The 26,746-nt window shown below is 33.6% G+C and overlaps 2 protein-coding genes across 7 annotated transcripts; one reads left to right on the top strand and one right to left on the bottom strand.

Moving 5' to 3' along the window:
- The first annotated feature begins 275 nt into the window (after positions 1-275).
- Positions 276-15,888, top strand: LOC132065776 (ABC transporter G family member 12-like). 3 transcript variants are annotated; one of them, XM_059459310.1, is made up of 9 exons: positions 276-819; positions 4,543-4,622; positions 5,366-5,833; positions 6,699-6,821; positions 7,170-7,301; positions 10,753-11,037; positions 12,294-12,566; positions 13,744-13,851; positions 15,444-15,888. In XM_059459310.1, the coding sequence occupies exons 1-9, from the start codon at positions 570-572 to the stop codon at positions 15,471-15,473; spliced, it is 1,749 nt and encodes a 582-aa protein (XP_059315293.1). In that variant the 5' UTR covers positions 276-569; the 3' UTR covers positions 15,474-15,888. The 3 variants fall into 3 exon arrangements, with proteins under 3 accessions (XP_059315293.1, XP_059315292.1, XP_059315291.1); XM_059459309.1 differs by having other exon boundaries at positions 15,365-15,477; XM_059459308.1 differs by lacking the exon at positions 15,444-15,888 and adding an exon at positions 14,529-15,191.
- LOC132065778 (protein TRAUCO) lies at positions 12,090-26,746 on the bottom strand. 4 transcript variants are annotated; one of them, XM_059459314.1, is made up of 5 exons: positions 26,212-26,746; positions 25,106-25,663; positions 21,670-21,909; positions 21,024-21,137; positions 12,090-12,591 (listed from the first exon to the last, which is right to left on the bottom strand). In XM_059459314.1, exons 1-4 carry the CDS (start codon positions 26,726-26,728, stop codon positions 21,043-21,045), a joined length of 1,410 nt encoding a protein of 469 aa, XP_059315297.1. In that variant the 5' UTR covers positions 26,729-26,746; the 3' UTR covers positions 12,090-12,591; positions 21,024-21,042. The 4 variants fall into 4 exon arrangements, with proteins under 4 accessions (XP_059315297.1, XP_059315295.1, XP_059315296.1 ...); XM_059459312.1 differs by lacking the exon at positions 12,090-12,591 and adding an exon at positions 16,579-16,939; XM_059459313.1 differs by lacking the exon at positions 12,090-12,591 and adding an exon at positions 20,066-20,152.

Below are 26,746 nucleotides of genomic sequence, written 5' to 3'. Positions count from 1 at the left end.
AAATCGACTTACTCCTAAATATTAAGAGGTGTATTGACTGAAATACCCTTAATTAACAGGGGCTTTGAAACTATAACAAGCATTAAAATTATTCATTGAATTAAGAATGTATCAAGGGTAAATTTGGAAAAGGAAAAAATATCTTCTTTGAGAGACTAAAATCTCAATTATTTTGGACCAACTTTTAGAGGCTAAATCCTCAATTATTTTGACCCGGGGTGTATAAAATTAGCACAGGGAGTCTGTTGTATATATTTGTCTAAGCTTAAGGCTGGTACTTGTATATTTGGCCAAGATAGCTAAAGTCGTCCTTGTATCAACTTTATCCTCTTCTATATATAATAATACAAAGAGTTAACGTGTTCTTGGAATGTACTATTCCAGCCATTAAATTCTAAGTAGAAAGAGCTAAATTAAAGCCACTTAACTATAAGGAGAGGAGCTCCAGCCACCGTCCTTACACCGTCGTATACCAGAACATCATTCTATATATCCCTTATTCAATCTGATCTACCGGCTCTAAAACCGACCTCTAAGAGCACTTTGGGAAGTCATAAATACATATATCTATGGAGATAGAGGCCGCACCTGCAGCTGGTGATGTTGAAAAGGGGGTGGCAGAGAGTGTGTCATGTGGAATAGAGAGTAGTGCAGCATATTTGATTTGGGAAGAAGTAACAGTTGTGTTACCAAAATTTGGAGGAGGACCAACTAAAAGACTACTCAATGGGCTCTCTGGTTATGCTGAACCTGGTAGAATTATGGCTATTATGGGTCCTTCTGGTTCTGGCAAATCCACTCTTCTTGATTCTTTAGCAGGTTTCTTTTTTCTCTCTGCATTTCATGTTTGTTTAGAGTAGAAAGAGGAGCAAATGAAAGGAATATTGGTAGTGCATTTTAAACAAACTAAGATTTAATATAATCATTTTTCAAACATTGCTAAAACTGCCAACTTCAAAGTCCGATAGGTCAATTATGTTGCCTTCTAAAGAAGGGATAAGTTGAAAGTGTTTCAGTAGTTTTACACATTAACTCGATTTTATTTGATAGTTTGAACTTTGAAGCCGATGTCACCTCTTACCAGCTTCTTCCATTACACAAAAAAAAAAAAAAAAAAAAAAAGTAAGGGCAGGTTTTCCTATACAAAATTCAATATTGCTATCCTTCTTCGGACACAAAGAGCGAACACTTTTGAAACTGGTTCACAATGGACCCCTATCCATAATATGTGAAAGTATCGACATATATGTGAAAGTATCGACATATTTTCATAGTGTCATTTTTCTGCTCATATATGTTATGGACCAATTCCATTGAGTCATTTTGCTGTTTTTTTCTTCATCTTAAAAGGAAATTTTATTTATATTATAAGATTAAATTACAACAGAGGGAACTTTCATGATGGAGATCCAATTACATGTTGCTGCTATTATTCGAACGCAAAAGATGTTAACATTAAGGAAATTTATTATAAATCAGATTTAGGATTATTTGAATAGGACTCTCCAGTTTCCTTTGTGTTTACCAACCTCGTGCAGTGAGCTTCCACATCTAAAAAAAGAAAGCAAACAATATCTGTGACCCTAAACAAGAGTCTTTTTATGTTCACTAGTTCCATATAAGTAAATAGGCTTAACGCATATGCGGCCCCCTATACTTGTCCCTTTTTTTAATTTGGCTCGTTAACTAAGTGTTGTTTCTATTGAACCCTTGAACTTGACATCAAGCGTGTCTGTCAAACACAATCCGACTTATACATAGCATAAATGGTGAGTTTCATTTTTTTTTTTTTTTAGTCTTGCGCGTGAATGTCAATCTCATCCTACATGGAAATTTCAACCAATTAAAACACCCCACCCATTTTAATTATACACATCAGATATTAAGTTTTGGTTTTGGTTTTTTAGTTTTTAGTTTTGGTTTCTTATTTTTCATTTTTTGATTTCCCAATTTTAGTTTCCAGCTTTTATTTTCCAGTTTTGGATTTTTATTTTCCAGTTTTGGTTTCTTACTTTTCAGTTTTTATTTTCAGTTTTAGTTTCCAATTTTGATTTCTTATTTTCCAGTTTTGTTATTTGATTGGTTTAAGTGGTGGTTCTTCACTTGTATAACACAGTAGCACACTCCTTCCTATCTGATGTGTATAATTAAAATGGGTGGGGAGTTTTAATTGGTTGATTTTCCACGTAAAATGCGATTGATAGTCACGCGCAAGGCTAAAAAAAATGAAACTCACCACATATGTTATGTAAGTCGAATTGAATTTGATAGACACACTTGAGACCAAGTTCAGGGGTTCAGTAGAAACAACACTTAATTAAGGTGCCAAAATGAAAAAAGGGACAAATTTAGGAGGCCGCATATGCATTAGGCCAAGTAAATATGATTGTCTTGATGGTCACTTGAAATAAACTTCAATATCTGTAGCTGTTAAACATATACTAATTCTATTATTTTTTGGACTGTCAAGAAATCATTCTGATAAATGGTGTGACAATATATTAATGTGTGTTTAATTTGGATATTGCATGTTATTACTCTAGTTTCTAAATTATCATATTTACCTTATTATGAAGTACAGTATATGTTTTATTGGTCAACTTAATCTGACTGTGTAACAAATTGTACAGCACTCTCAATAAATATTCTTTATAGTAACAACTGCAAGAACAGAAGATGGCATGGGGACCTCATATCCTTGGAAATTAATGAATTAGCACAATGTTGTATAGTACCATGTGTCATTTTTCAATTTATTGTACACTTGTAAAGTCAAAAATGGGAGACTGAAAAGTGATAAATAAGGCAGTGAATTAATATGTGTACCAGTGTGCTTATTGTTTCCTCTGACTAGGAGTATGTTATTGCGCTAGGAGGTAGATAGAAAGTGATAAATAGGGCGTTGGTGCAGTTGCTCACCTAATTATTACTAGTAAATAATTTTCATCTAGCTAGGTAGGGGTGTTCAAATGAGACCGAAAAATCAATCTGGACCGATAAACCGAATTAAACCGACTTGATAAATTGAAAACCAGTTTGGTTTGACTTGATTTGGTTTTAAATTTTTAAAAAACCGATAACATTTGGTTTGGTTTTGGTGTTAAACCAAAAAAACCCGAACCAAAATCGAACCAAGGCGATATATATATATATATATATATATATATATATTATACAAATTCAAATAATTAGTAAGAAAAGTGTAGCCCATTTAAGTTTAAGTGTAGCCCATATATATATATATATATATATATATATATATATATATATATATATATATATATATATATATGTATATGTATATGTATATTAAGTCCAATACAAATTCAAATAATTAGTAAAAAAAGTGTAGCCCATTTAAGTTTAAGGTAAAATAAAAAGAATTTTGCTAAAGGTAAAATAGAATTTTCCCCTTAGTCAGTTTTACGGTTCCCTCATTTACATGGCATCTGAATTACTACTAATAAGCTAGCATTTCCGTAACAAATTAAAGGGAAGAAAATAACACAATTGGAATTTAAAAAGATTTGGTATATGACTTTGTCTTTCTGTTTATCATTTTTTGTTTTAACTTTTGTGCTTGCTTCTCAATGCTTCATAAACACGATGAATCTAGATAACAAAAATTTCGGAGGGGTTGAGTAATATCAAAAGGCTATATATAGGGAGGTAACTACAATCATGAAAAGTAAATGTTATGCTTCTATAATTCCTATACCCATAGCCATAGGCCTATACCTAAATAAAGTTAATGAATTAATTAAGAAGATTCTTAGATTTGAATGGATCACTGTCAAAGCCGTATTTAGTTACCATTTGATTCAAAGGTTCTTTGTATTAATACATTCTTAAAATCCGAAAAAACTAGCAAAAACCGAACCAAACAGATAAAACCGACAAAACCAAAACCGATAGAATTTATACTTTAATGGTTTGGTTTGGTTTGAATATTAGAAAAAATCGACTTAATTGGTTTGGTTTGGTTTTAACCAAAAACCGAGTCAAACCGGACCATGAACACCCCTATAGCTAGGGGTCAAGCTAAATAGACTATCCTATACACATTTATAATCCCTCTAGGTGAATTAATAATTTACTTCCATTTGCCTAGTTACCTACAGCTATAATACGTATAGTAAGTTACACAATTTTTTAGAATTTAGAATCATTGTGAGTATAATAGTACTAACTCTTAAGGAAAATTATTTATTTTGTGTGGACTCTCTAAAATTGTTGCCGGACACTCATGTCGAATACTAAGAAAATACACTACTTTTGAAGAATCCGACACGTACCCAGGATATTTTTATAAGGTACGAGCTACGTACAGGAAATGATGACGCTAAAAGTAAAATATTAAAATAATATTTTAATTTACAAAAATACTTTGTCAGATGAGGGTGCAATGCGGCGTAACCTAGTGATCGATAAAAGTATTAATATGGGTTAAATAATAATTATAAGTTCTGTAATACTGTATTCATTTATTGAAAATAAGATTGAGAAATCTGTATACTCATGAGCTTGTTTCTCACTTAACAGGCAGACTCTCAGCAAATCTTGTCATGACTGGAAATATTCTTCTCAATGGAAAGAAGAGAAGACTTGACCATGATTTTGTTGTAAGTGCTATCTAAATTAATTTCATATTATGAACATTTCTTTCTTGATCCTTAATTATCATGTTATAGTTAGGAACCATGCAAGTATTTTGGTCAAATTAACATTTACTTTTGACTTATTTAATTGAGGCGGCATTATGCATTTGCCCATAGATTATTTTGAGAGTTCAACTTTTGTGTGTTGACTGCGTATCTTTTTTTCGATTATCAGGTTAAGGTAATCTACAAAAATAAGAAGCTACGTATAGTACTTTTAATTCGGTAATATAGAAAGTAAAGTAAATAATCTGGAATAAATTTTTAATTATAAGGAAAAATTATGTTATTGGGTCATCCATCAAAATAATAGCCGGCAAATGGATTTTATATATTAAGTACAAATATACATATTGTATACAAAATCAGTGTATATATTTTGTATATTTTTGCTAGCGCTTGTAATTAACTTTGCAGATGGGCTAAAACTAAAAAGGATAGCGCTAATTATAACACAGTAATAGAGCAAAAAACTTATTACACTTTTAATATATATAATTTAAATCCTTAAATTTCGGTGGCTGATGCAGAGAAAATGACTGTTCACTCGAACCTTTTATGTGTGTGCGTGCATGAAAATAGGTAAAACTAAAATTAGATATCTATTTCAGAATTAACTCACGTTACTTTGAACTCAGTATCCGTTATCAAAATTTTGAATCTGCCACTGATTATTTAATTTCATGTTGTTTTGGTATAATTACCAGGCTTATGTGACACAAGAAGATGTACTAATGGGAACTCTAACAGTGAGAGAAACCATCCAATACTCAGCTCAATTGAGGCTCCCAAGCAACATAACCAAAAAAGAAGTAAACTTGATTGTAGACAATGTTATATCAGAGATGGGGTTAGAGGATTGCGCAGAAACTTTGATTGGAAATTGGCATTTGAGAGGAATAAGTGGTGGTGAAAAGAAGAGATTAAGCATTGCACTTGAGATAATCACACAACCTCAACTATTGTTTCTTGATGAGCCTACAAGTGGACTTGACAGTGCTTCTGCCTATTTTGTTGTTCAAGTTCTTAAGAACATTGCATGTGGTGGAAGTGGAAGGACTATAATATGCTCCATTCATCAGCCAAGTAGTGAAGTTTTTGCCCTATTTGATGACCTCTTCTTGCTATCTTCTGGTGAAACTATTTATTTTGGAGATGCTAAACTCGCCGTAGAGGTAAGACAAAGAATTCTACTCTTATTATGAGGTTAAAAATGATTTAAGTTAAGGATTTTTTCATTTCTGGCCCGTCGGACGAAATTAATTATGAGCGCCAGCCAAAATGTACAAAACATATACACTGATTATGTATATATTATGTCTATATTTCTGTATACAATATGTATAGTTATACTTGATTAAAAAGACATATATACATTTTCCGGCTATCATTTTTTTAGGGCGGTCCACATATTATCCCTTTAAGTATGTACACCAGTAATATAAATTGTTTTACACTATTACTACACTTTGACTTGCCGGTTGCTGCGGCAGGTTGCTTACTATTTTTTCGAAGTTTCCAATCTATTTATTATAGAGATTTACACATTTTAAGTGGCCTTAATTAAGTGATGTGATCAAGTATTTTATAAATAGTCAGTGGATAGAACTTAAGCTCTTTAAAATCAAGGGGTTAAGTTTAGTCACTGGCAGTGTAATTGATGTTTATACAATCTATTCGCTTATAAGGTATTACGGATAATATCTGTAATAAGCACTAATTGATAAACCTAATAGCTAACTGTTATCACGGGAGGAGCTAGGGGCCGCAAGCAAGGGGTTCATATGAACCTCCTTCATCGGAAAATTTCTCTTGGATTTTTCATATGTTTATTTATTCATATTTTAAAGTCCTTTAGTGAAAATTTTGATTCTGCTACGTACTCTAATGGTATCATTAGTTAAACCACACAATTCTTTATGTAGTAGTAATGTAATCAAGAGAGTAAATGTGGTGAGCACCATGTAGATGACTAAAATCAGGATTTTATATATATATCAAATTTGTGATTAATTAATTTGTTTGATTTTGTGTTTGCAGTTCTTTGGTGATTCAGGGTTTGCATGTCCAACAAGAAGAAATCCTGCTGACCATTTTCTTCGCTGCATTAATTCAGACTTTGATGATGTAACTGCCACTTTAATTGGGTCTCAAAGAATAAATGTACGTATGATATAAGTTGTTGAGTACAATATTTATCATGTGGGGTCATATTTATTTTAGAGAATAGTGAAACATTTTCTTTATATTATGGAGTACTTCAAAAAAAAAGAAAAACAATATGTGTTCCGTGTATCACATCCGGTGGAAGCTTAAGTTTTACATATGAATTAATTCTTTTATAATGATATTTTCGTATATTAGAATAAGTTTTAGGATGATAATTTTACTTCTTGTACTATATATTTTGTAAATCATTTTTCAAAAAAGATGTAGTCTTCAACTGAAGGTTAAAACCTTCAACAAACGATAATTAATGTTGAAATATGTTATTTCTAATTTCTAATGCAGGATATCAAAGAGTCCTCAGGTTCTCTTGTTTATCTGCCAACAGCAGAGTGTCGAGTAAGGCTTATTCAAAATTACAAATATTCAAAGCATAAGTTGAGGACAAAAGCTAGAATTCGCGAACTCGCAAATATTGTAAGTTTTTAAGTTTTTCTTTCTTTTTATTAATGTTTTCACCCCCAAATTTTGCTTTAAAAATCCAACTCCTCCCTCAACTATGAACAATAGACATCCCCCCCCCCCCCCCTCCTCCCCCCTCTTTATCCGATGCAATGTCTATTTTATCCTTGATATTTTCAATCATCCATCTATGTAATTCTTTTTTATATTATAAAAAATTATTTTTTTAACCTAGGTATTTATAAATTTTTATTTAAGCTCATAGTATAAGTAGAATAATCATTTTATGAATTTATCACAAAATATGATTTACTTTTTATGATTGATATTTTAATATTACATTTCGTTGCCATTAATGAAATATTTTTTAAATAATAATTTAAAATTCATTTACAATATAAATAGATAATCTTTTGGGAATTTGTTACAGAATATACCACTATTTTTCTTAATTAGTTTTTATTACCAGCATTCAAATATATTTATAAAGTTATTATTACCTTTTTTTTTACTTGTATAAATACCTATATTAGAGTTTTGATTATTATTAATAAAATAAAATCTTATTCTTCTCATTTATTTCATAATAGAACGATACTAAGTTATATACTCCATTAGACTTTCTTATTTTTGTTTTTCCATCTCAAAAATGATATTTATCTTCTTATAAGAAATTTGTTACATTGATTAAGAAGATAAAAAATATCATGATTTTAAAGAAATAAAAGAAAAAAAGACAAGTTGATAGCGTAAGGGTAAAATAGGAATTTAAAAAAGTTAATTGGGATAAAGTGGGGAGAATGTCTATTGTTCATAGTTGAGAGGAGATTTTGAATTTTAAAGCAAAATTGGGGATGAAAATGATTTTCACCCTTTTATTAATACATGTTGATGTCAGTTTTCTTGAACCAAATGAAAGGACCATACTACTTAATGTCTATTGCACTGATCTCTACTCTTAGATTATACCTCCAATTTGATAAAGATTTGTAGTAATCGCTCATCCTAGTTTTTCTCCTTTTTCTGCAAAAAATCTTTAGTTTTGGGCGGGATGGACATGTGAATAGTTGGACTGTTGGAGGAAATAAATAGAAGGAAAAGGGTTTTGATTAAATTGAAACCTATACCTAAATGTTAATTAACCATTATTTTTAACTTTGTCCTTTTTACCAATGAACTTATAGCCATCTAATTTACTAATAACATTTTTGAAAGACCAATGTTACGTTGCCCATCCATAACCTCAAATTACCATGACTCTATGAGAATGGCCCGATTAATTAGTTGGCATATGCCCGTTCGAATAGTCTCGGTTGATCTTGTTTATATCTTTAGTGAGAATTAATTAATACCACCTTTATAAGGCTTTTCCTTCGAATAAAATTCAACAAGATCCAAAGAGACCATATATTCATCTCTTTCTTGAAACTAAGGTCCAAACTATGAAAGAAAACAAGTGTTTTCAACTTGTTTCATTTAGAATGACTAAAGCTAAAACCCTTATTTACTTTGGAAAAGGTCAATAAGTTAATTCATGCAGACTTAGGAAGCCGCTTCCCCGAATGGTTCCTACGTGGCGCAAATCCAAATATAGTCGAGATTCAATGCGGGCACCAGACACTAGGTGGGAAACCAAAAAAAGAAGTTAATTCATGATTTTGAAATGTAACGAGCTAAAAGAATTCAATAATAACAATTCTTTAATTTAGTCAATTAGCTATTCAAAATAGTACTTCCTCCGTCAAAATTAGTTGTCATATTTCTCTCCACGAGAGTCAACTAGGTGAACTTTGACCAACATTTTAAGATATATTTTTTAATCAAATTGGCATGAGAAAATGTTGCTCCCTAACGCACACGCAAGTATACGCGGTCGTACAAGTAATATAGGATTTTTAAGTCCAGATATCGATCCCACAGAGACTTTTAATTAACTATTTATCAAATTAAACTAATGCTAATTATCTAAACAAGAAATAAAATCCAAAGTATATTTGTAAACTAACTAAAAATAAAAGAAAACAAATGAACTTCAACCAAGAAAGAGCGGATTTTTATCGGAGAAGAGATAGATCTAGAGCTATGACCACTAACAACCGGTTGAGTTTTCAAATCGTTCTACCTATGGGTTACTAGTTGACGGGTTAATTGTAACTTTATGATATTCTCTCGAACTACTCACAAGCCTGTAAATGCTACTTTAACGCCTATATCTCTATGGTCGTCAGAGGTAACAAGAACGCATTTATTTCTCCGTATTCAACTAAGTAGGGCTAAAGGGTATATCTCTATCCTCAGTAACGAAACGATTAAATCGAACAAACTCTATTTATTCTTATTACGTGCGTGAATTCCCTTTCTCAAGTTCAATTCGCGCACCACAGATAGTGTCAATTAGTGATCAAGTAATCAAACAATTAAGACCAAGAATAAATAAATAACCCAAAGATAGAAAATCAACAGATAGAAATGATAATCAAACGTCAACTTTCATGTTTGTGTGTCAAAGCCCTAGAACTAAAGAGTTTAGCTCCACATAGACATGGAGGAAAAACAACAAATCATCCGAATAAAAATATCAAAATAAGTATTACAGAGAAGAGAAGATAAAACCCTGTAAATACGGCCTCCACGGCGGCTCCAAGCTCTCTCTAAGTCTAAAGTTATGAACTAAGGGTTTCAAGCTATCCCAAGTTATGTAAAAATTGTGGCTTATGGAATATTTATAGGTGTAGGAAAAAGCCCAAAGAAAATAACCGAGTCCAAAACAAAATGGGAGAAGTATTAATCTGGGAATTAGTTAACTGCATCCAACTCCTACACGGACCAAGCCAAGTGTGCTTCGGACATTGTTATGTCAAAACGTACTGCCTTCAATTCTTACTTTTCCACTTTTATTTCCATCATCACACAATAATCCACCATCATTAAGGCAACTTTTCACATTAAATATCCACAGAGACAAACATGTATTGGTCTTCAATTCTTGTCATCAACAACGTACATCCCCTTGTTTATTTAAAATTTTTCTTTTTCTTCCGTGTTTATTCAATATTGCTCCAGATCTCTTCAATTTTGCAATTCATTGTTCCTGCACATAAAATACAATATTAAGCACAAAGCAATATAATTTATACTCAAAAGACAATTAAAAGTATTAAAACGTGAGGCAACTAATAGCTAAATATATGCATTTTTAGGCCGAACATCAGAAAAATTGCAACTTGTAGTACTTTTCGTATAGTTGAATATCTAAATTTCAATGGTAAGCTATTGAATTGATCTAATCCAACTTAGCTTCGAAGATTAGTCAAATTGATTCTCGAATAGCGATATATAACTAATTTGGGAGGGAGCCAGTATTCAAACTCAAAAATCAATTACTATTACAAGCCATGAAATTATATTGACTAGAAAATCTCTCTTTTATATAATCTTAACTAGTGATTCTCTTTTTTTCTTTCAGAAAGATATTGTAGTTAAAGAAAGTGGAGGGAGCCAAGCAAGATGGTTGAAGCAACTGTGTACATTGATAAAGAGATCATTGAAGAACATGAGTAGAGATTTTGGGTATTATTGGTTAAGGATTATAGTTTACATGATATTGTCTCTTTGTGCTGGTACTGTGTTCTATGATGTTGGAACTGGACATGATGCTATAATTGCAAGGGGAGCTTGTGGTGGATTCATTTCAGGCTTCATGAGTTTCATGTCCATTGGAGGTTTCCCATCTTTCATTGAAGAAATGAAGGTAATATAATTCATCTCTTTTTCGTTTTGGCAAACCGAATTTGTCTCTAAGGGTGTGTTTGGTAGGAAGGAAATTGTTTCCCACAGCAAATAAGTGGTTTTCTAATTTATTATTTTGTGTTTGGTATGTAAGTAAAAAATATTATCCCAAAAATATTTTTATATAATCTACGCAAATACTATGGGAGGTGGGGTGAAGGGAAAGAGTGTGGGGATAGGGGCTTTAGGTGGGGTTGGGGGGTGGGGATGGGTTGGAAGGTGGGGAGCAGACAATCAATTTTGAATGACATATATGACGTTTTTTAAAAAAGAAAAAGAGAAGTAACTTATTACATTTTTTTTTTCTTCTTTCAAATCCCCCCTTACAATTCTAATTAGTGGAGTATTAAACTAATAAAAAAATAAGATATTTAAGGAACAAATAAATGATAGTTTAGACAAATACTTTTATGAAGAAGGCTATTGAATGTCTTCCGAAAGGGATGTGCATAAAACCTGAAAGACAATTATAATATGAATCGGCTGAAGTAATTTAGAATTAATTAGCTCAACATTGACCTTATAATATTTGCTTTGTACTGAGGTTAGCACAATTGTATATGTTGGTAAGTACTAAAATATTAAAATCAAAGGGGGAGCGCATTTTCTTTAGAAAAAAAACCAATATAGGAAGTAGATTAAACTAGCTAGTTAGATAAGTTCAATTCATTATTCTTCCAATCCAATCAATAATTTAATAGAACATAGGAAATAAGAACAACTAACGAGTGCTTAACTTGAGATCATTTAAAATAAACGTAGGATTATTGCTTCTAGCCTGAGTTTATATGGAGACTGGAGTACTATATATGGTCAATCCCTTCCCTCATTTCCCCTTGCCCTATCCGCTATGTAATCAATTTATTTTTTTTAAAAGTATATATGGTCAATGAGAATTTATATAGCCGGTCCCTACTTGTTTGGGAGTGAGGGCATAATTATTGTAGAATTATTGGTCCTCTAATTTTGTACTAATTCTTACATATATCACTACTAAAAAAGACAAGAATTAAGGATGGACAAATTCTGTAGCTAAATAACAAAATCCGTTGTTAATCCTGATTAGCGACGGATTATTTAAAAAGTCTGTCAGCTACGAGCAACTCAATGACGAAGTTCGTAGCTAATTTCAATTTTTTGTAGTGACAGTAAAACTAATACATGTTACTTGGACTATATATTGAGATTGAAAGGAGATTTGTTTGCTCTTTGGAACAGATATTTGAGAAAGAAAGGAAAAGCGGACACTATGGTGTTGGTGTATTCATTCTTTCCAACTTCATTTCATCATTCCCATTCCTAGTTGTTATGTCTCTGAGCTCAGCAGCCATTACATACAACCTGGTGAAGTTCCACCCTGGTTTCTTCCATTTCTTGTATGCTGCCATTGATCTATTGAGCTCCATAGCTGTTGTTGAAAGTTGCATGATGGTTGTGGCTTGCTTTGTTCCAAATTTCACCATGGGACTTGTTGTTGGTGCTGGACTTCTCGTAAGTATCACTATCCCATCTTACTCTAATAAATAATGTAGTATATTAATTTTTCGTTATGCATATGCTCTTTTATTTTTAAAGTGTTTAAAAGTTTCATGCACTGAGGGGCAAAAGATATTTATATAATCAGGTCACTAATCCTAAGGTACTTTTTCAAGTCCATTTATTATATGGTATTTCTAGCTTTTTTATTTAATTCAAATTAAATGATATTTAAATCAATGAAGAAGGTATTCATTTTTTTTTTCTAACTTACCCGTATTTAAATAAGTGAACTTTTGCATAACCAAGAAACCATACTAAATTGGTACTATTTTTAATTAAAGGTAATTTGGTGAAAGCACTTCTTACTTTTTAGGGATGAGTGATTTATTAAGGGGCGTCCTCAGGCTAAAAATACCATATAATATGGACAGGAGGGAGTATTTATAAATAAATTTCTATAATAAACATTACATTGATTTATAACCTAGTAGAAATGGTAACTAATAACCTGCTATTACATGTTAACAAACTATACTAATAATGGAAAAAAACTTTAAAACTGCTCATATATAAGACTAAAATCCACCTGGAAAGAAGTGCAGATGAGTATACATCATATTTATTTATGATTGCTAACTACAAAGAAGAATGTGATAAACAAGTGGAGAAGTTTCAAAATATTGTTCTCTTGTTTGTTTTTGATAGAGGATAAGCAAGGGAAAAACCATAAAATTCTTATTTGTCAATCTTGCACTAAATATTTAGTTGAGAAGAACAGAAAAGGCATTATAAAACTTAACTATTGATTCACCTATGAAACATCTTTTACTATATTTTGGATGGGAAAATAGTTTTAACTTTTAAGCACATTCTTCTTTTGATATATTTATAAAAATCTGCATATATTATTCTGGAAACGAATTAGATCCTTTTCTTTATCCCAAAAGCAAAAAAACAAAACAAGAAGATACAAAACAATCATGATTTAGTTAATGGAAGTACCCAGTAAGATCATAACAATTAAATAAAATAATTTGCATTCGAGGAAAATATTGGTTCGAAAATCCTTATTGTATTGATTAAACCACAAAAAATAACAATTAAAACTAGAGCAAATGTAGCAGCTTCATATATTTAGCTTATTAAAGATCATGATTTGTTTTTATTAGCGTAATTATTTTGCATGCAGGGAATTATGATGGCCTCAGCTGGCTTTTTCAGGCTAATGCCTGATCTTCCAAAAGTCTTTTGGAGATACCCTATTTCATATGTTAATTACATGGCATGGGCCTTACAGGTAAAATTTCTATGTCCTAATGTTATACAATTTCTTCTTAAGATTATACATTAGTTGATTGATCCAATAAAGAAAACTACCTTCAAAAAGCTTTGAAAAACATAAATTTATAAGAGAATATCATATATGTTTTTTACAAAATGTGCAGTCAGGAGTCATCTATTCAATTTTCATGATGAATGAGTCCTATGATTGAGAATTTGAGACAGTTTCTTCATTTTGCAAAGATAAGAGGTGCATGTTTTTGTAGTTGTGCCCTGTGTACTTATATGTCAGCACTGTAGCGACTAAATCATCAAATTCTAACACTGTCAAAATCTTTAGTGACAAATTATTTATCATTGGGTACACGAACTATCGATTATTGACCATACGAAAGATAGAAGGTAAACGTGAAATAATTCTACACCGAACTTAAATTTTATGCACTACAATATAATTGTTTTTGTTACACTATCAGGTAAGTATGACATTTAACCGGTAACTGGCTATAGATTCTATTTTGATGTAACATTGTGAACATGATTAATAACTTCCTGTAATCAGTGTATTTATTGTGTGAAAAGCTTTACACTGCTAATGTACAAGTACTTCTGATAGTAAGTGACATAAGAAATGCTTACCTTTTTCTACATATTTCAGTGAGAATTTTCCTCTTATTTTCTGTAAAATCCCAGGGAGCATACAAGAATGATTTAATAGGACTAGAGTTTGACCCTGTAATAACCGGTGATCAAATGAAGATGAAGGGTGAAGTCCTCATCAGTTCAGTTCTTGGATTTTCAGTTAAGCACTCCAAATGGTGGGATTTGGGTGTTGTAATTGCTATTCTCATATCATACAGATTGCTTTTCTACACAATTCTCAAGCTAAAGGAAAGAGCTTTACCATTTTTGCACACATTATACACAGAGAGAACTCTCAAACATCTCAGTAAAAGGCCTTCTTTCAGGAAAATACCACCTTTTCCATCAAAAAGACACCTTCATATCCACTCATTGTCTTCTCAAGAAGGCCTTAATTCTCCACTCCATTGAGAATTTCATTAGGGTTAAATAGAAGTATTGTAGCGTCAGTGGAAATCTAACAGTACTTATTTGCTCCTTATGATGTTGCGGACGATTATTTGTTGTGTCCGTGAAAATCTAATAGCCCATGTTTGCTCCTTATAATGTTGTGGACGGCTATTTGTTGTGTAAGTGAAAATCTAATAATAAATGTTTGCTCCTTATGATGTTGTCGATGGCTATCTAAAATCTAACAGTACATGTTTGCTATGTATGATGTTGTCGACGGCTATCTGTTATGTCAGTGAAAATCTAACAGTACATTTTTGTTCCTCATGATGTTGTGGACGGCTATCTATTGTGTCCAGTGAAAATCTAACAATACAAGTTTGCTCCGTATGATTTTGTTGACGGCTATCTGTTGTGTCAGTGAAAATCTAACAGTACAAATTTGTTCTTTATGATGTTGTGGATGGCTATCTGCTGTGTCATAAAAATCTAAACAGTACTTGTCTTACGATGTTGTGGACGGCTATATGAAGTGAAAGGGGTAAACTCTTGACTCAAATATCCCTCTGCTAGTAGTGTTTCGAGAAAGCAAAATGGGAGAATTGATCCATATAAACCCTCACCCCCCTCACCCCGACATACAGATTCTCAAAAGAGACTATGGTGAACAGTGTAAATCAACATTTTATTTCCCTTGGTATTTTTCGGGTGATTCGTCTATGGTAATGTAGGAAAAAAGCTCCAATATAGTATATGCTTTATGAAGATAAGCTTAGATAATTTTCCCATGTTTCTCCTGGATGAAGAACTTACAAGGCAGGTATTTTTTAATTTTCTTCCTACAATACACGTTAGTGAATATACATTTAAGTATTTGGCCCCATTTTCATACTAGAAATTGTATCGTCCTTAATGCCAGATCTTGTATTCAACTTATGCTGGTTGTTCAAAATAATTAGCATCTGAAAATAGCTTGTTTTATAGACTAGATTTGCCCATTATCATAGACAATATTAAGAACGGTTATAAGGGAAGACAATGGAAGAAACCTTAGTATTGCATTCATTTCTGCCTCCTCTACAGTCGGACTCGACAATTCTGAAAAGACAGGCTGACAATTTGTACAGTCAAGATAAACGAATAATCCGCATGCGTTAGCCCAAAATGAGCATCTCCAACATCACACCTAGATTGTCTTGAGCACCCAAGTGGAGATGCTCTCTTCATTTTAGCGAAAGCATAAGAAAAACGAAGAGGATGTCCATACGGACTTCATGACACACTACTACCGAAGCGACTCAGTCACGAATAGCCACATTATTTGGGAACTCAAAGAGCTATGTAACACAGATAAATCTGTGATATCTAATATGAATGGCGAAATGAGGACATGTATTTTTTTAAGTTAAAGAGATGGAATAAGAATTAAGGGATAAATCATAATGTAAATGTAAAATTATTATTTCACCATAAATCAAGAACATACAAGGAAAACACCAGTTATAATTTTGTCCCTGCAGTACCGGTTGAAGCTTTGCTTGTCCTCCGCCTACTAAAGTGGCATTTCGGATGACTTTTAACACTTTCTCAAAAACAGATAGGATGAAATCAACATAATTCAAATATAAAGGATGATTAACTACTTACTTATAATAACATAAAAATTCAAAGACGTCTATAGCAGTTCTTTACATGCAAAACTCACAACGAAAAGATGTAGGATGTCAACTCAGAGAATTTTTTATCTCAACTACCTATGAAGGGCTAAAGTGAAAATTCAGAACTCTTTTATATTTGTGACACCCTTTCTCTTTCCTTAATAATATTAATAATAATTAAATGGGTCATCATGTCAATCATAAATTCCAAATGGAAATAGAAATAAGCATTTAAGGATTAATAAAAGACCAAAAAAAAAAAAAAAAAAAAAATAGGCACTCCAAGGTTAACCCCCTTGAGAAAACAGGGAGAATGACATGGTTCGGTCATGTCTAACATAAACCTCAAATACCCTAGTACGTTACGTACCTGTGACACTATGGCAATTGTAAACGATAAGACCGAACAATGACCTAAAATTATATAGAAGGATGTTAGAAGATACGAGAAAATAGAAACTATACACGGTGAAAAGTTCAGCTTTTTTAAGAGATAGATCAAACAATTCAACATGGTATAAGAACAAGACTCGTCCTTATTCCTAGGTTACTCAATGTCATGCCACCATGTTATGGTGTCCATACCCAAATGTCCAGTGTTGGATGTGCAGGGTAGAAGGGAGGAAGGGAGGGAGGGGGTGTTAAATTGTCCTAACATTGGCTAAAGATTTAGGTTATTATCTCCTCATATAGTCATAGACAATCCTCACCTTATGAGCTACATTAGTAGTTTTTATAAGGTTAGTTAATTACAAAACCCATATTCTTAACAAGGGAAATTGTCTCACAACATATAGAATGTTGCAGAATCTATGCGAACTTGGCGAAAAGATCCATATTGCCAATACCAACCATTGGAATTAAGACTTATGGCCTGTTTGGCCAAATTTCAAAATTTGCTTATTTTGAAAAGTGTTTTTTGTCAAGAGTGTTTTCCGAAAAAGTACTTTTAGAGAGTAGCAAGTTGTAATTGGCTAATCAATTTTAAAAGCACTTTGGTCAATATTAGAGCAGTACTTTGTGCTTGGCCAACGTTCCAAACATGCTTAAGTGGAAAAACTACTTTTTTAGCTTCGAAAAGATATATTCTACTGCTGCTCGAAAGCAATTATTTTTTCTCTAAAAGCTTGGCCAATCACCTCAACTATCTAAAATGAAAAAAGGCGCAAAATGCCTCCAACTAATTAAATTTGGCTAAAAAATACCCTCCTTCCACTTGTTGACAAAAATGACATCAACGTTAATTTTCGGCTTAAAAATCCCTCAAAAATATCATCCTTCCGCCCGTTGACAAAAATGCCATCAACATTATTTTGGCTTTAAAATGCCCTAAAATGCCTTTAACGTTATTTTGTCTTAAAATGCCCCTAAAACTAATGGTTAACTAGTTGACTAGATGGGCGTTACAAAAGGCACGTGGCTCAATCCACATGTATTGATCGGATGAACCCATAATTAAACTCAAAGTCCTGATTATTAAGCCCTACCCCCCGGAGTCCTGTTTTACCTTAATGAGATGAGTTATACCATACAAATGTCTATAACTTATTTTAGACCACAAATTTCAAATTCTTTCTTGTTTTCTAAAATTGTGTCTAGCTAAATACTGCCACATAAAATTGAGATGGAGTACGAAATATTGGAAAGAAATAGACCCAATAAAGAACCATGGAACCAAATGGGTATAGATGATTGTATAGCCGACTGTGAGTTTTAACTCGAGGTAATGTTTTACAAATATTAGCGGCAAAATACATAGGCTGCCCCTTAAACTTGCCAATTTTTTTAATTTTGAACCTAAAACAAGGGCAATACCTATTGAACACTTGAAGTGAAGACAAATTGCGGTAATTAGACACACAGTGCTAACATTGCACAATGTATGTGATAACCCACTTTTTGATGGGTGCAAAGATTATTTTATTTTTTCAATCTCCTTCCTCCTCTTTGTTGCCACCATCCACACCACCCACTACTTCACCACCTCGGCTACCACCATGCTTCCTCCACCATCGTGCAAACCACCCAAAACAAGGCTTTTGGAGACGAACCAGAAGTTGGCCTCTCCAAATATATAAAAGCATCTATCGAATAAGAGACACAACTCCAATTGTCTATCCAAGTATAACATTTGCCTTTACAATATTTCAAGAAACAAATCATTTTATACTCTTCTCAAAACTATGCATTTCCAAAGTAAAACGATGGCGTAATTTCTTGAATAAAATGGCATCCCGTTGTGTTCATTTCTAACAAAAACTTGTCCTCTTGGTCTAAAAAATCTGACCACCTTCAACTCTCCCCCCTCCCTATCAGATCCAGCCGAAAAGTTGCAATTTTGGATGCAACGGTAGGGAAAACGCAACCTTTATCCCTTCTCATGAAGCTTAACTGGTATCCAAACTTGCCTTTTACGCTATTATCGATACCCCCACTATCACTAATTTAGTTGCTACCATTGAGTTGAGCACCACAACCACGATCTATCCACCTCTCCCTCTTTATTATACTTAGACGCTGCCACCTCCTCCTCCGATCAACCACCACCTCCTCTTCCATCTTTTTACTCTCTTTTTGTATTTTTTTTCTTTTTGAAGATCTTGACTTTATTTTCACATCTCTCTATATCCACCTCTCCCTCTTTATTATACTTAGACGCCGCCACCTCCTCCTCCGATCAACCACCACCACCTCTTCCAGCCACCTCTTTTTACTCTCTTTTTGTATTTTTTTCTTTTTGAAGATCTTGACTTAATTTTCACATCTCTCTATTATTTGTTTTTGGCTTATATGTATTTTTGTGATTGGTATTATTTAGAAGTCACCATCCTAGGGGCTAGTGGGGGATCTATTATCTCTCTATTTAGCTCCTCGTCTAACAGTCAAAAACAAGAGAGCTACAAACATTCAGGTTCAATGACTTAGGGCCAGATGAGAAAACCAACCCTAGGAGAGAGGCACAATAAGTTAAGTTAATAGGAGGTTCATAACTGTCGCAATCACTCATTGGTCTTCACCTCAAGTGTTTTCTTCAATGAGTCCAAGTCTGCCTTCGCGGATGAGAAATCAAGAGGCTTGAGATTAGAGTAGAGATATGGAGTGAAAGTTCATAACATTACTTGGATAGGAAATCTTTAGATCATAATAGTTTACCAACCTCCCTATACGATACAATATCACTTCACGGCACGACCAAAAAAAAAAAAAAAAGAAGTTCCACTCGGTTAGCCTTCCTACTCTGACAAAATGCCTCTTTTCTCTTCTCTGAAGTCCACAATAGTCTTCGTACTTGCACCTATCTTTTTTCCGATGAGCTCCATTCGACGTGCTAAAACACACCCCTTGGGTGCTATCCTTCATGATCCATTTTTTATCATTAACTCCTTACCACTTTGTTGCACGACCTCATATTTCCAGCCAAAAGCTGCTTCTATTCACGTCCCCTTGTCCTTGTTGTTTAACTATATCATGCGTCACTAACCCAAGTTGCGCCCTTGCTACAACTGTCCTACGCAACCACTCTGACCTTCAGCCATGCCATCTCAAGATGTCATTCATCACAAACACCATCTTCAATGTAGGTCAACGTTTATATTTACAAATTTACTATACCAAAGACCCCTACATCTAATGACATTGGAGAGGTGTATTAGAACAAATGATCAAATGTATTTTTCATAAATAAAGGGCTAGAAATACTCCCGCAAGAATAATGAGACCATACCGCAAGAAGCATCCACAAATCACAAACAAAAATGCAAAAGCACATTCCACTTAAATTTACTAATTAATCACAAACAATGACACAAGACCAAATTTAATGTAGCACCTAAATTTGAATGTCAACTACATCCAAATATTGCATAAGCTGGCATATTTAGAGTTCATCAACATTATACTCTAGAGCACATACCTTTGTTCTTTTATTTCTAAAACTTCTTTTTAATACAAGTAGACTCTTAGGTATACCACACCTTTATTTGCACTTCTCTTTTTAATTTCTTTATGTAGCCTCCAAAGTATCCATATTGTGCTCCTTTAAATGCTACAACTATCAAAATTGTGGCATCCACGCGTCCATATGACAACGATGACAACAATAGCAAATATATCCACATGAACCATGTCCAACTATGTTTGTGCTTCCTTACTCAACACAGAAAGAGCGCGATTAATATAAATGGACATGAGGATCAAGCAATAGTATCACACCACTAACCACTAAATTCATCAACTGAAAACTTTCCATCAGAGAGCACATTTCTCTAACAGAAACAGCTAATAAAGCCTAGAATCAGGGTCACAACATGCTACAAGAAGTCAACAAAGTAAAACTGTACAGCAGGCTATCAAATAAACTGTACAGCAGGCTACCCAAATGAATTTGATCACCTATTCTCCAGCACTCAGTAGTTTACACTTACAAAAGTTGGAACAACTAGGGAACACACCAAGTAGCACTCTACATTTTATTTACAAAAGCTGAAACATAACCAACCTGAGTGCATTGCTCAAGCTTAGCTGACCATTTCAGCAGCTTCTCCAATTTTATTTACGTGCTCTTTTACCACTTTGAGCATGGGACAAATCCTAGTTGAATGCCATGCATTACCTGTAATCAGAAATTTTAAATCATGTTCAATCTGCCAAGATACTTGCATCATATTCAATCTACCGACATAAAACCATCCATCTCCTATCAGAACCAGCCGTTAGAGAGATGGAGTTAGGTAGATGCAACTGCTACTTAAGTTAGTTGTTTTCTCTTCCTAAACCATCTTTGATATAAACTAGTAGAATACAGTAAAACTTGCAAGCAAAACAAAAGCATCTACTATTTCCTTTCCTCTCTGGAAAAAAACATTATGTTGCTTTAGGACAAAAGAGATAGATTCAGCTGCAATGAGGACTAACAGAAGTTGATAGCTGCGAATCCTGACGTGTCAAAATTGAATCTCTTTTTGAAACTAAATTGAATAAATAAATTCAATGATTCCAATTTTTAGGAAGAAACTTTTACAAGGTTCGACTGTCACCTAGCAGTCTAAATCAGTAAGATCAGCAAAGTTACAGTGAAATTCAGAGTCAAACAACCAGTATTCTGTAAAAGACAAATAGCTAACTCTTTTGCCCATTGGACACACCATTCTCAATTCTTCCATCAAATCCATGATAAGGAACTTCAACCATCGGTCTTGGAACAGGGCGTCCAGCAAAATCTTCCGGAAAACATTCAAAGTCCGGGCCAAAATTGAACTTCACAACGCAGTTAGGTTGGTCAGGAAGTGTATACATTGAAGCAGCAGGGTAGTAACGACCACCATAAAGATCCTTGAAAGCAACACCTTGACAAACTCCATTTTTGAAAAAAGATATCTCACTCCCTGCTCAGACAAAATACAGGATTTTATACACAGCTTCATGAAACTGACAAGTTGAGAACACAAGAAAAAGGATTTGGCAAACACGAGGAAACAAGGTTACTGAATTTCTCAAAAATGATTTCCTCAGACATTCCTTTACAGACATATCTTTTGGATAGTCAATCGTGTTTCTCAGCATTTTGGTATCGAGACTATGTAGTTAAATAGAGTTTGAATATTGCACTAAAGGAGATCCTACTCATTGAGATGATCAGCACACGCAGATATACAAAGAAGAGCACGCTAATATCATACATGTAACATCAAATCCATCATAAGGGCAAGAACTTCACTTCTTTGATTGATAAGTGAATGAAAAGAACCTAATCCTTGCTCATAATAATTCACTAATGAAGCAATTAGCAACGCATACTATCTCAGAACTGGAACATTAACAAATGTTTTTTGGGGGGTAACGTTCACAAATGTTATTGCGATATTGCTGCCAATACCACCACCATCAAAAACACCAGCTGTATACTCTTTGATACTGACACAAAGGAGATGAGAGTCATGAGACCCCCTTCATCGCTATTATGGGATAACGGTGTGGTTCTTCTTGAAGTATAAATATGTTTTTAAGTTTATTAGAGTCTTCGCAAAATTCTATGAACCTTTAACACTAGCAAATTTGGACGAAGAACATGGTGATTCATCTTCACTGTCAACAAGTTAATCCTTTGACCACTCCTACAGAAACCCCATTAAAACCAATAGATACGTGAAGAAGATAACCAATTAAAAAAAGATCTGAGGGTGATGTGACTGAGACACAAGGTAATTCTTTTATAACAACTTAGACACAAGGTAATAAGACTTTGATATCTATCTTATCAGAAAAGCGGAAAATCTTGTGTTTCACTGTTTCAAAGACAAAGTTCATACAAAACATGTCATTTGCAGTTTCTTAGGTCTCCATCTGATATCAAAATGTAACACAAAAAAGGTATGGGGAATGCCACGAAAGGAACAATTACAGCATTATGTCAAGCTGATTGTCACTGAAAATCTCAGCAAGCATATTTACTCCAGAGACATAGAAAAGAAGAAAATAGAAATACTTTTGTGCCAAACACAAAGCAATGACCCTTTGCGGTTCTTTTATCTCTCCTAATGTATTGAAAGTTCCAATAACCAATAAGGGTGTTGACACAAGGGGCTACTCTGCCAACCACTGAAAGCATGGACAACAAGCTTGCTTTATGCAGCATTATTAAAAGCCATTACACCACGACGCCTTGCAAAGTGAGGGGTTATCACTTCATGCGTGAAACCATATCTTTAGAGAAGTATGTGCTACAAAAAGCAATGCGCAAGGTGCTCCCAATAAGAAGAGCTTGTTTTTGTATAAGTGTGGTGTCCAAGTCAACTTGTGCGCACTTCGATTAATTACGGGGTACATACTACCCCCACCAACACAAGTACCGGGTAACTCTATCCACCAAGGCTTGAATAGATGGGAAGAAATCCCCTAATGTTTTTGCTTCTGTTTGGATTTAAACCTAGGACCTCATGGTTCTCAACCTACTTCATTGACCACTAGGTCACACCTTTGGGAAGAGCTCTGTTCTTTAGATCTCAACTTTGAGGAGTTGGATTAATATCAGCATTATTGCATATTGGATGCAGAAAGTAGTTATTTATTTACTAGCAATTTGATTATTATAGTACTAATCTGTAAGTGTTTGGTAGTTTCTAATTACTTTTGTGCTTTACTTTAGAGAAGTGTGTACTTCATTTCACACTTTTCGCTTCAAACCCTATGGACCTTGTCGCTCATCCGCACCTTTCGCTTTCAAAGATGCTGCGGTTATGGCTTGCAAAGTAAAACCCCTCAGGAGCCTATCAAATAATCAAAGTCACTTGATCTCAAACACTAGAAGTCTTAGGACCTGTTTGGCCATAAGAATTATTCACTTTTTTCCGGAATTTTTTTTCACTTTTTTCAAAAATTTTAGTGTTTGACCATGAAAATTCCAAATACAAGTTGTATTTGGAATTTGAAAAACAAGAAAAACTTGTTTTTCAAGTTTTTCACTTTTTTCACAACCAAAACAAGTACATTTCAACAAAAAATACTATTTGCAAAAACTATGGCCAAACACAACTCCAACTCCAAAATTCCAAAAAAAGTGAAAAAGTTTTTGGTTTCTATGGCCAAACGCCTACTTAGCTTATGCTCCAAAAGTAAACTTGACTTCCCTATGTTATTCCAAGCAACTTCCTTGTACAGTTGTGCTGTGAATCCTCAAGATATAGCAGTTTTCAGCTGATGAATGATCATTGATATGTAATCTGATTATAGCATTTCCTATAATCATCCTTCCTCGTATACTTCTTCCCTGTATTTGACTATAATCTATCACTACACCCTTGTTCTCTGATTAAACCAACCTACACTTGATATATACTGAAACTAATTTATTGTCCTAAAAATGATCACAAAAAAAAAAACACACCTTCAAAATCGAATATAGGAAAGAAATTTGAACTCTTAAACAGAGGTTTGCTATCATTCTAGATTTGTATAGTTTCAGCATATTCTTCCCCAGGTTTATTAACCTTAATGCATCAGCTCCTCTAATATACATATGTCACCTTAAGGTAATTCTTTATAATTCTTAAAGCATTAGTTCTCACCAATCTGCACCATAAAACCTACTTACCAAAACATCAACTTTTTCTTATTCATTAGCGATTAGCTTCCGAAACAACAACAATCTAATTGCACCAAAGCATCAGATCCTAATATATACCTATGTTTCCAAATTAACTCTTAGTTAGACCATCTTCAAGTTTAAAGCATCATTTCAAGTACCATTCGGCATAAAAATTGAATCCTTATTTATTTATTTCCTAAGGACAAAAAATGAATCTTCATAAAAAAACAACAGCAAAAAAATCGACATAATGGGAATTAATAGTGATCAGCTTTTGAAACTACAGCAATCTAATAGTACCAAAGCATCAGATTCATATATCACTAAGTTATCCAAATTAACTCTTAGTTAGACCATCTTCAAGTTCAAACCATCATTTCAAGTGGCATTCAGCATAAAAATTGAATCTTTATTTATTTCCTAAGGATAAAAATTGAATCTTTATTTATTTCCTAAGGATAAAAATGAATCTCAAAAAAAAAAAAAAATCGACATACCAGGAATTATTTTAGGAGGATCTTCCTTAGGATCAGATGCGCACATATACCTCTGTCCCTTATACCAAACAAGCCTAGGTGGTTTTGGAGCATACTGACCACCTTCAGGCAAATTAATATAAAAACCAATAACATCACCTTCACCATACCCTACTTCACCATATTTCTCCCTTAAAGCTTTATGAATCTTACTACCATCAATATCCCTATACCCAAAACTATTCCCATCATATCCAACAGGTGCTTGTAAATCCCCTTTATCTGTCGACCAGCCAAGTCGTGTATGCCCCGTTTCGCCTAATTTAACCACCTTAATCTCGAAATACCATGTTCCTTCTAATACCCCTCTTGTTCCTCTCACCATTCTGTAACCTTTTGTACTCCCTGCAGTTAATCTATCTTCACTTAGTTCAACTTTTTCTGCTTTGTAAACCTTTGAAAGACAGATTTTCATGTCTTGGGTGTCATCATTTTTGTCGGGAAACCTTGGAATTGGTGTGATGTAGACTTTGTCTTCTGCTTCTTGTCCTGAAGCGACGCCATTTTTGTTTTTCTTGCCTTCAAATGAGCAAACAAAATAAGGCATTTATACACTGTAAATCAAAAACCCTATTCCTATAGAAATGGCAATATTATCATCTACTCCCTCCGTCCATTTTTACTTGTCACTCCCGTTAAGCAGAGGCGTATGTAAGCATATTAGTTAGGGGTTCAAACTTTCGATTTACAAAGCATAAATTTATGTGTAAAAGTTTGTTAAAATTGTAATAAATAGTAGATATGAACCCGTAACTTTAGAAATATAATGGGCTCAATGATAATAATTTTAAAATTGAACCCATAGTGTTTAAATCATGGATCCGCCTCTATGTTAAAAATCCAAAAATAGAATGTCAACTTTACTATATTATTGCTAAGTAATTGTAATGATTAAAATCAATAAAACATAGTTTAAAAGTTGTGCATCCACTAAGAATTGCTTGAACTTGTGAAGGTAATAATTAATAATAAGGGCAAAATAGGCATGAAATGGTAAATTATCTCCAAAATGGACAAGTATGGAGGGAGGGTGGCAAGGAAAATTAGGACAGAACATATTGTATTACCGTTGCTTTTAAGGTTGTTGATGGGATTGTGCTTTTTTTTCCCTTTTCTGGAAGTGGATTTAGTCCAAAGAGTGTTGTTGTTGTTTTTCTTCTTGTATTTTGCCTTCTTGCAAGCCTTTTCCTTCGGCAAGGGTAATTTAGTCATTTCACCTCCTCCTTCGAGTTCAACTTTCGGCGGTGTTAGGGTTAAAGTGGACAGTGGTTTTTGTTTCTTCGTTGGTGGTTCTTCTTCTTCTTCTTCTTCTTCTTCCTCATCCACGTCATCATCTTCTTCTTCGTCTTCTTCTTCTTCGTCTTCTTCTTCTTCTTCTTTCGGGTCGGGTTGTGGAGTATCCACACTGCCATTTTCGTCTTCTTCTCTTTTCGGGTCGGTAGATGTTAAATAGGGTTCGGGTTGTGGAGTATCCATATAGCCATTTTGTTCCACTGATGGTGGTGGTTCGGTGAGTGAAGGAGGAGGAGGAGGAGGTTCGGAGGGGGTAATTTCGTCATCTTCTTCATCTTGGTAAGTGGCCATGAGAGAATATATTGTTTT

This window comes from Lycium ferocissimum, chromosome 7 (assembly GCF_029784015.1).
Source record: "Lycium ferocissimum isolate CSIRO_LF1 chromosome 7, AGI_CSIRO_Lferr_CH_V1, whole genome shotgun sequence".
NCBI classification, from domain to species: domain Eukaryota; kingdom Viridiplantae; phylum Streptophyta; class Magnoliopsida; order Solanales; family Solanaceae; genus Lycium; species Lycium ferocissimum.
Note: the sequence above shows the minus strand (reverse complement) of the source record. Positions and strands in the feature narration are given on the sequence as shown.

Coding starts and splice junctions, on each gene's coding strand:
- LOC132065778 (XM_059459314.1), bottom strand. CDS start 26,728: ATGGCCACTTACCAAGATGAAGAAGATGACGAAATTACCCCCTCCGAA. Junction 21,910..25,105: donor TCCTCCTAAAATAATTCCTG/GTATGTCGATTT, acceptor TTGTCTGAGCAG/GGAGTGAGATATCTTTTTTC. Junction 21,138..21,669: donor TGATGGAAGAATTGAGAATG/GTGTGTCCAATG, acceptor TTCTGATTACAG/GTAATGCATGGCATTCAACT.
- LOC132065776 (XM_059459308.1), top strand. CDS start 570: ATGGAGATAGAGGCCGCACCTGCAGCTGGTGATGTTGAAAAGGGGGTG. Junction 5,834..6,698: donor ATGCTAAACTCGCCGTAGAG/GTAAGACAAAGA, acceptor TTGTGTTTGCAG/TTCTTTGGTGATTCAGGGTT. Junction 11,038..12,293: donor CTTTCATTGAAGAAATGAAG/GTAATATAATTC, acceptor TCTTTGGAACAG/ATATTTGAGAAAGAAAGGAA.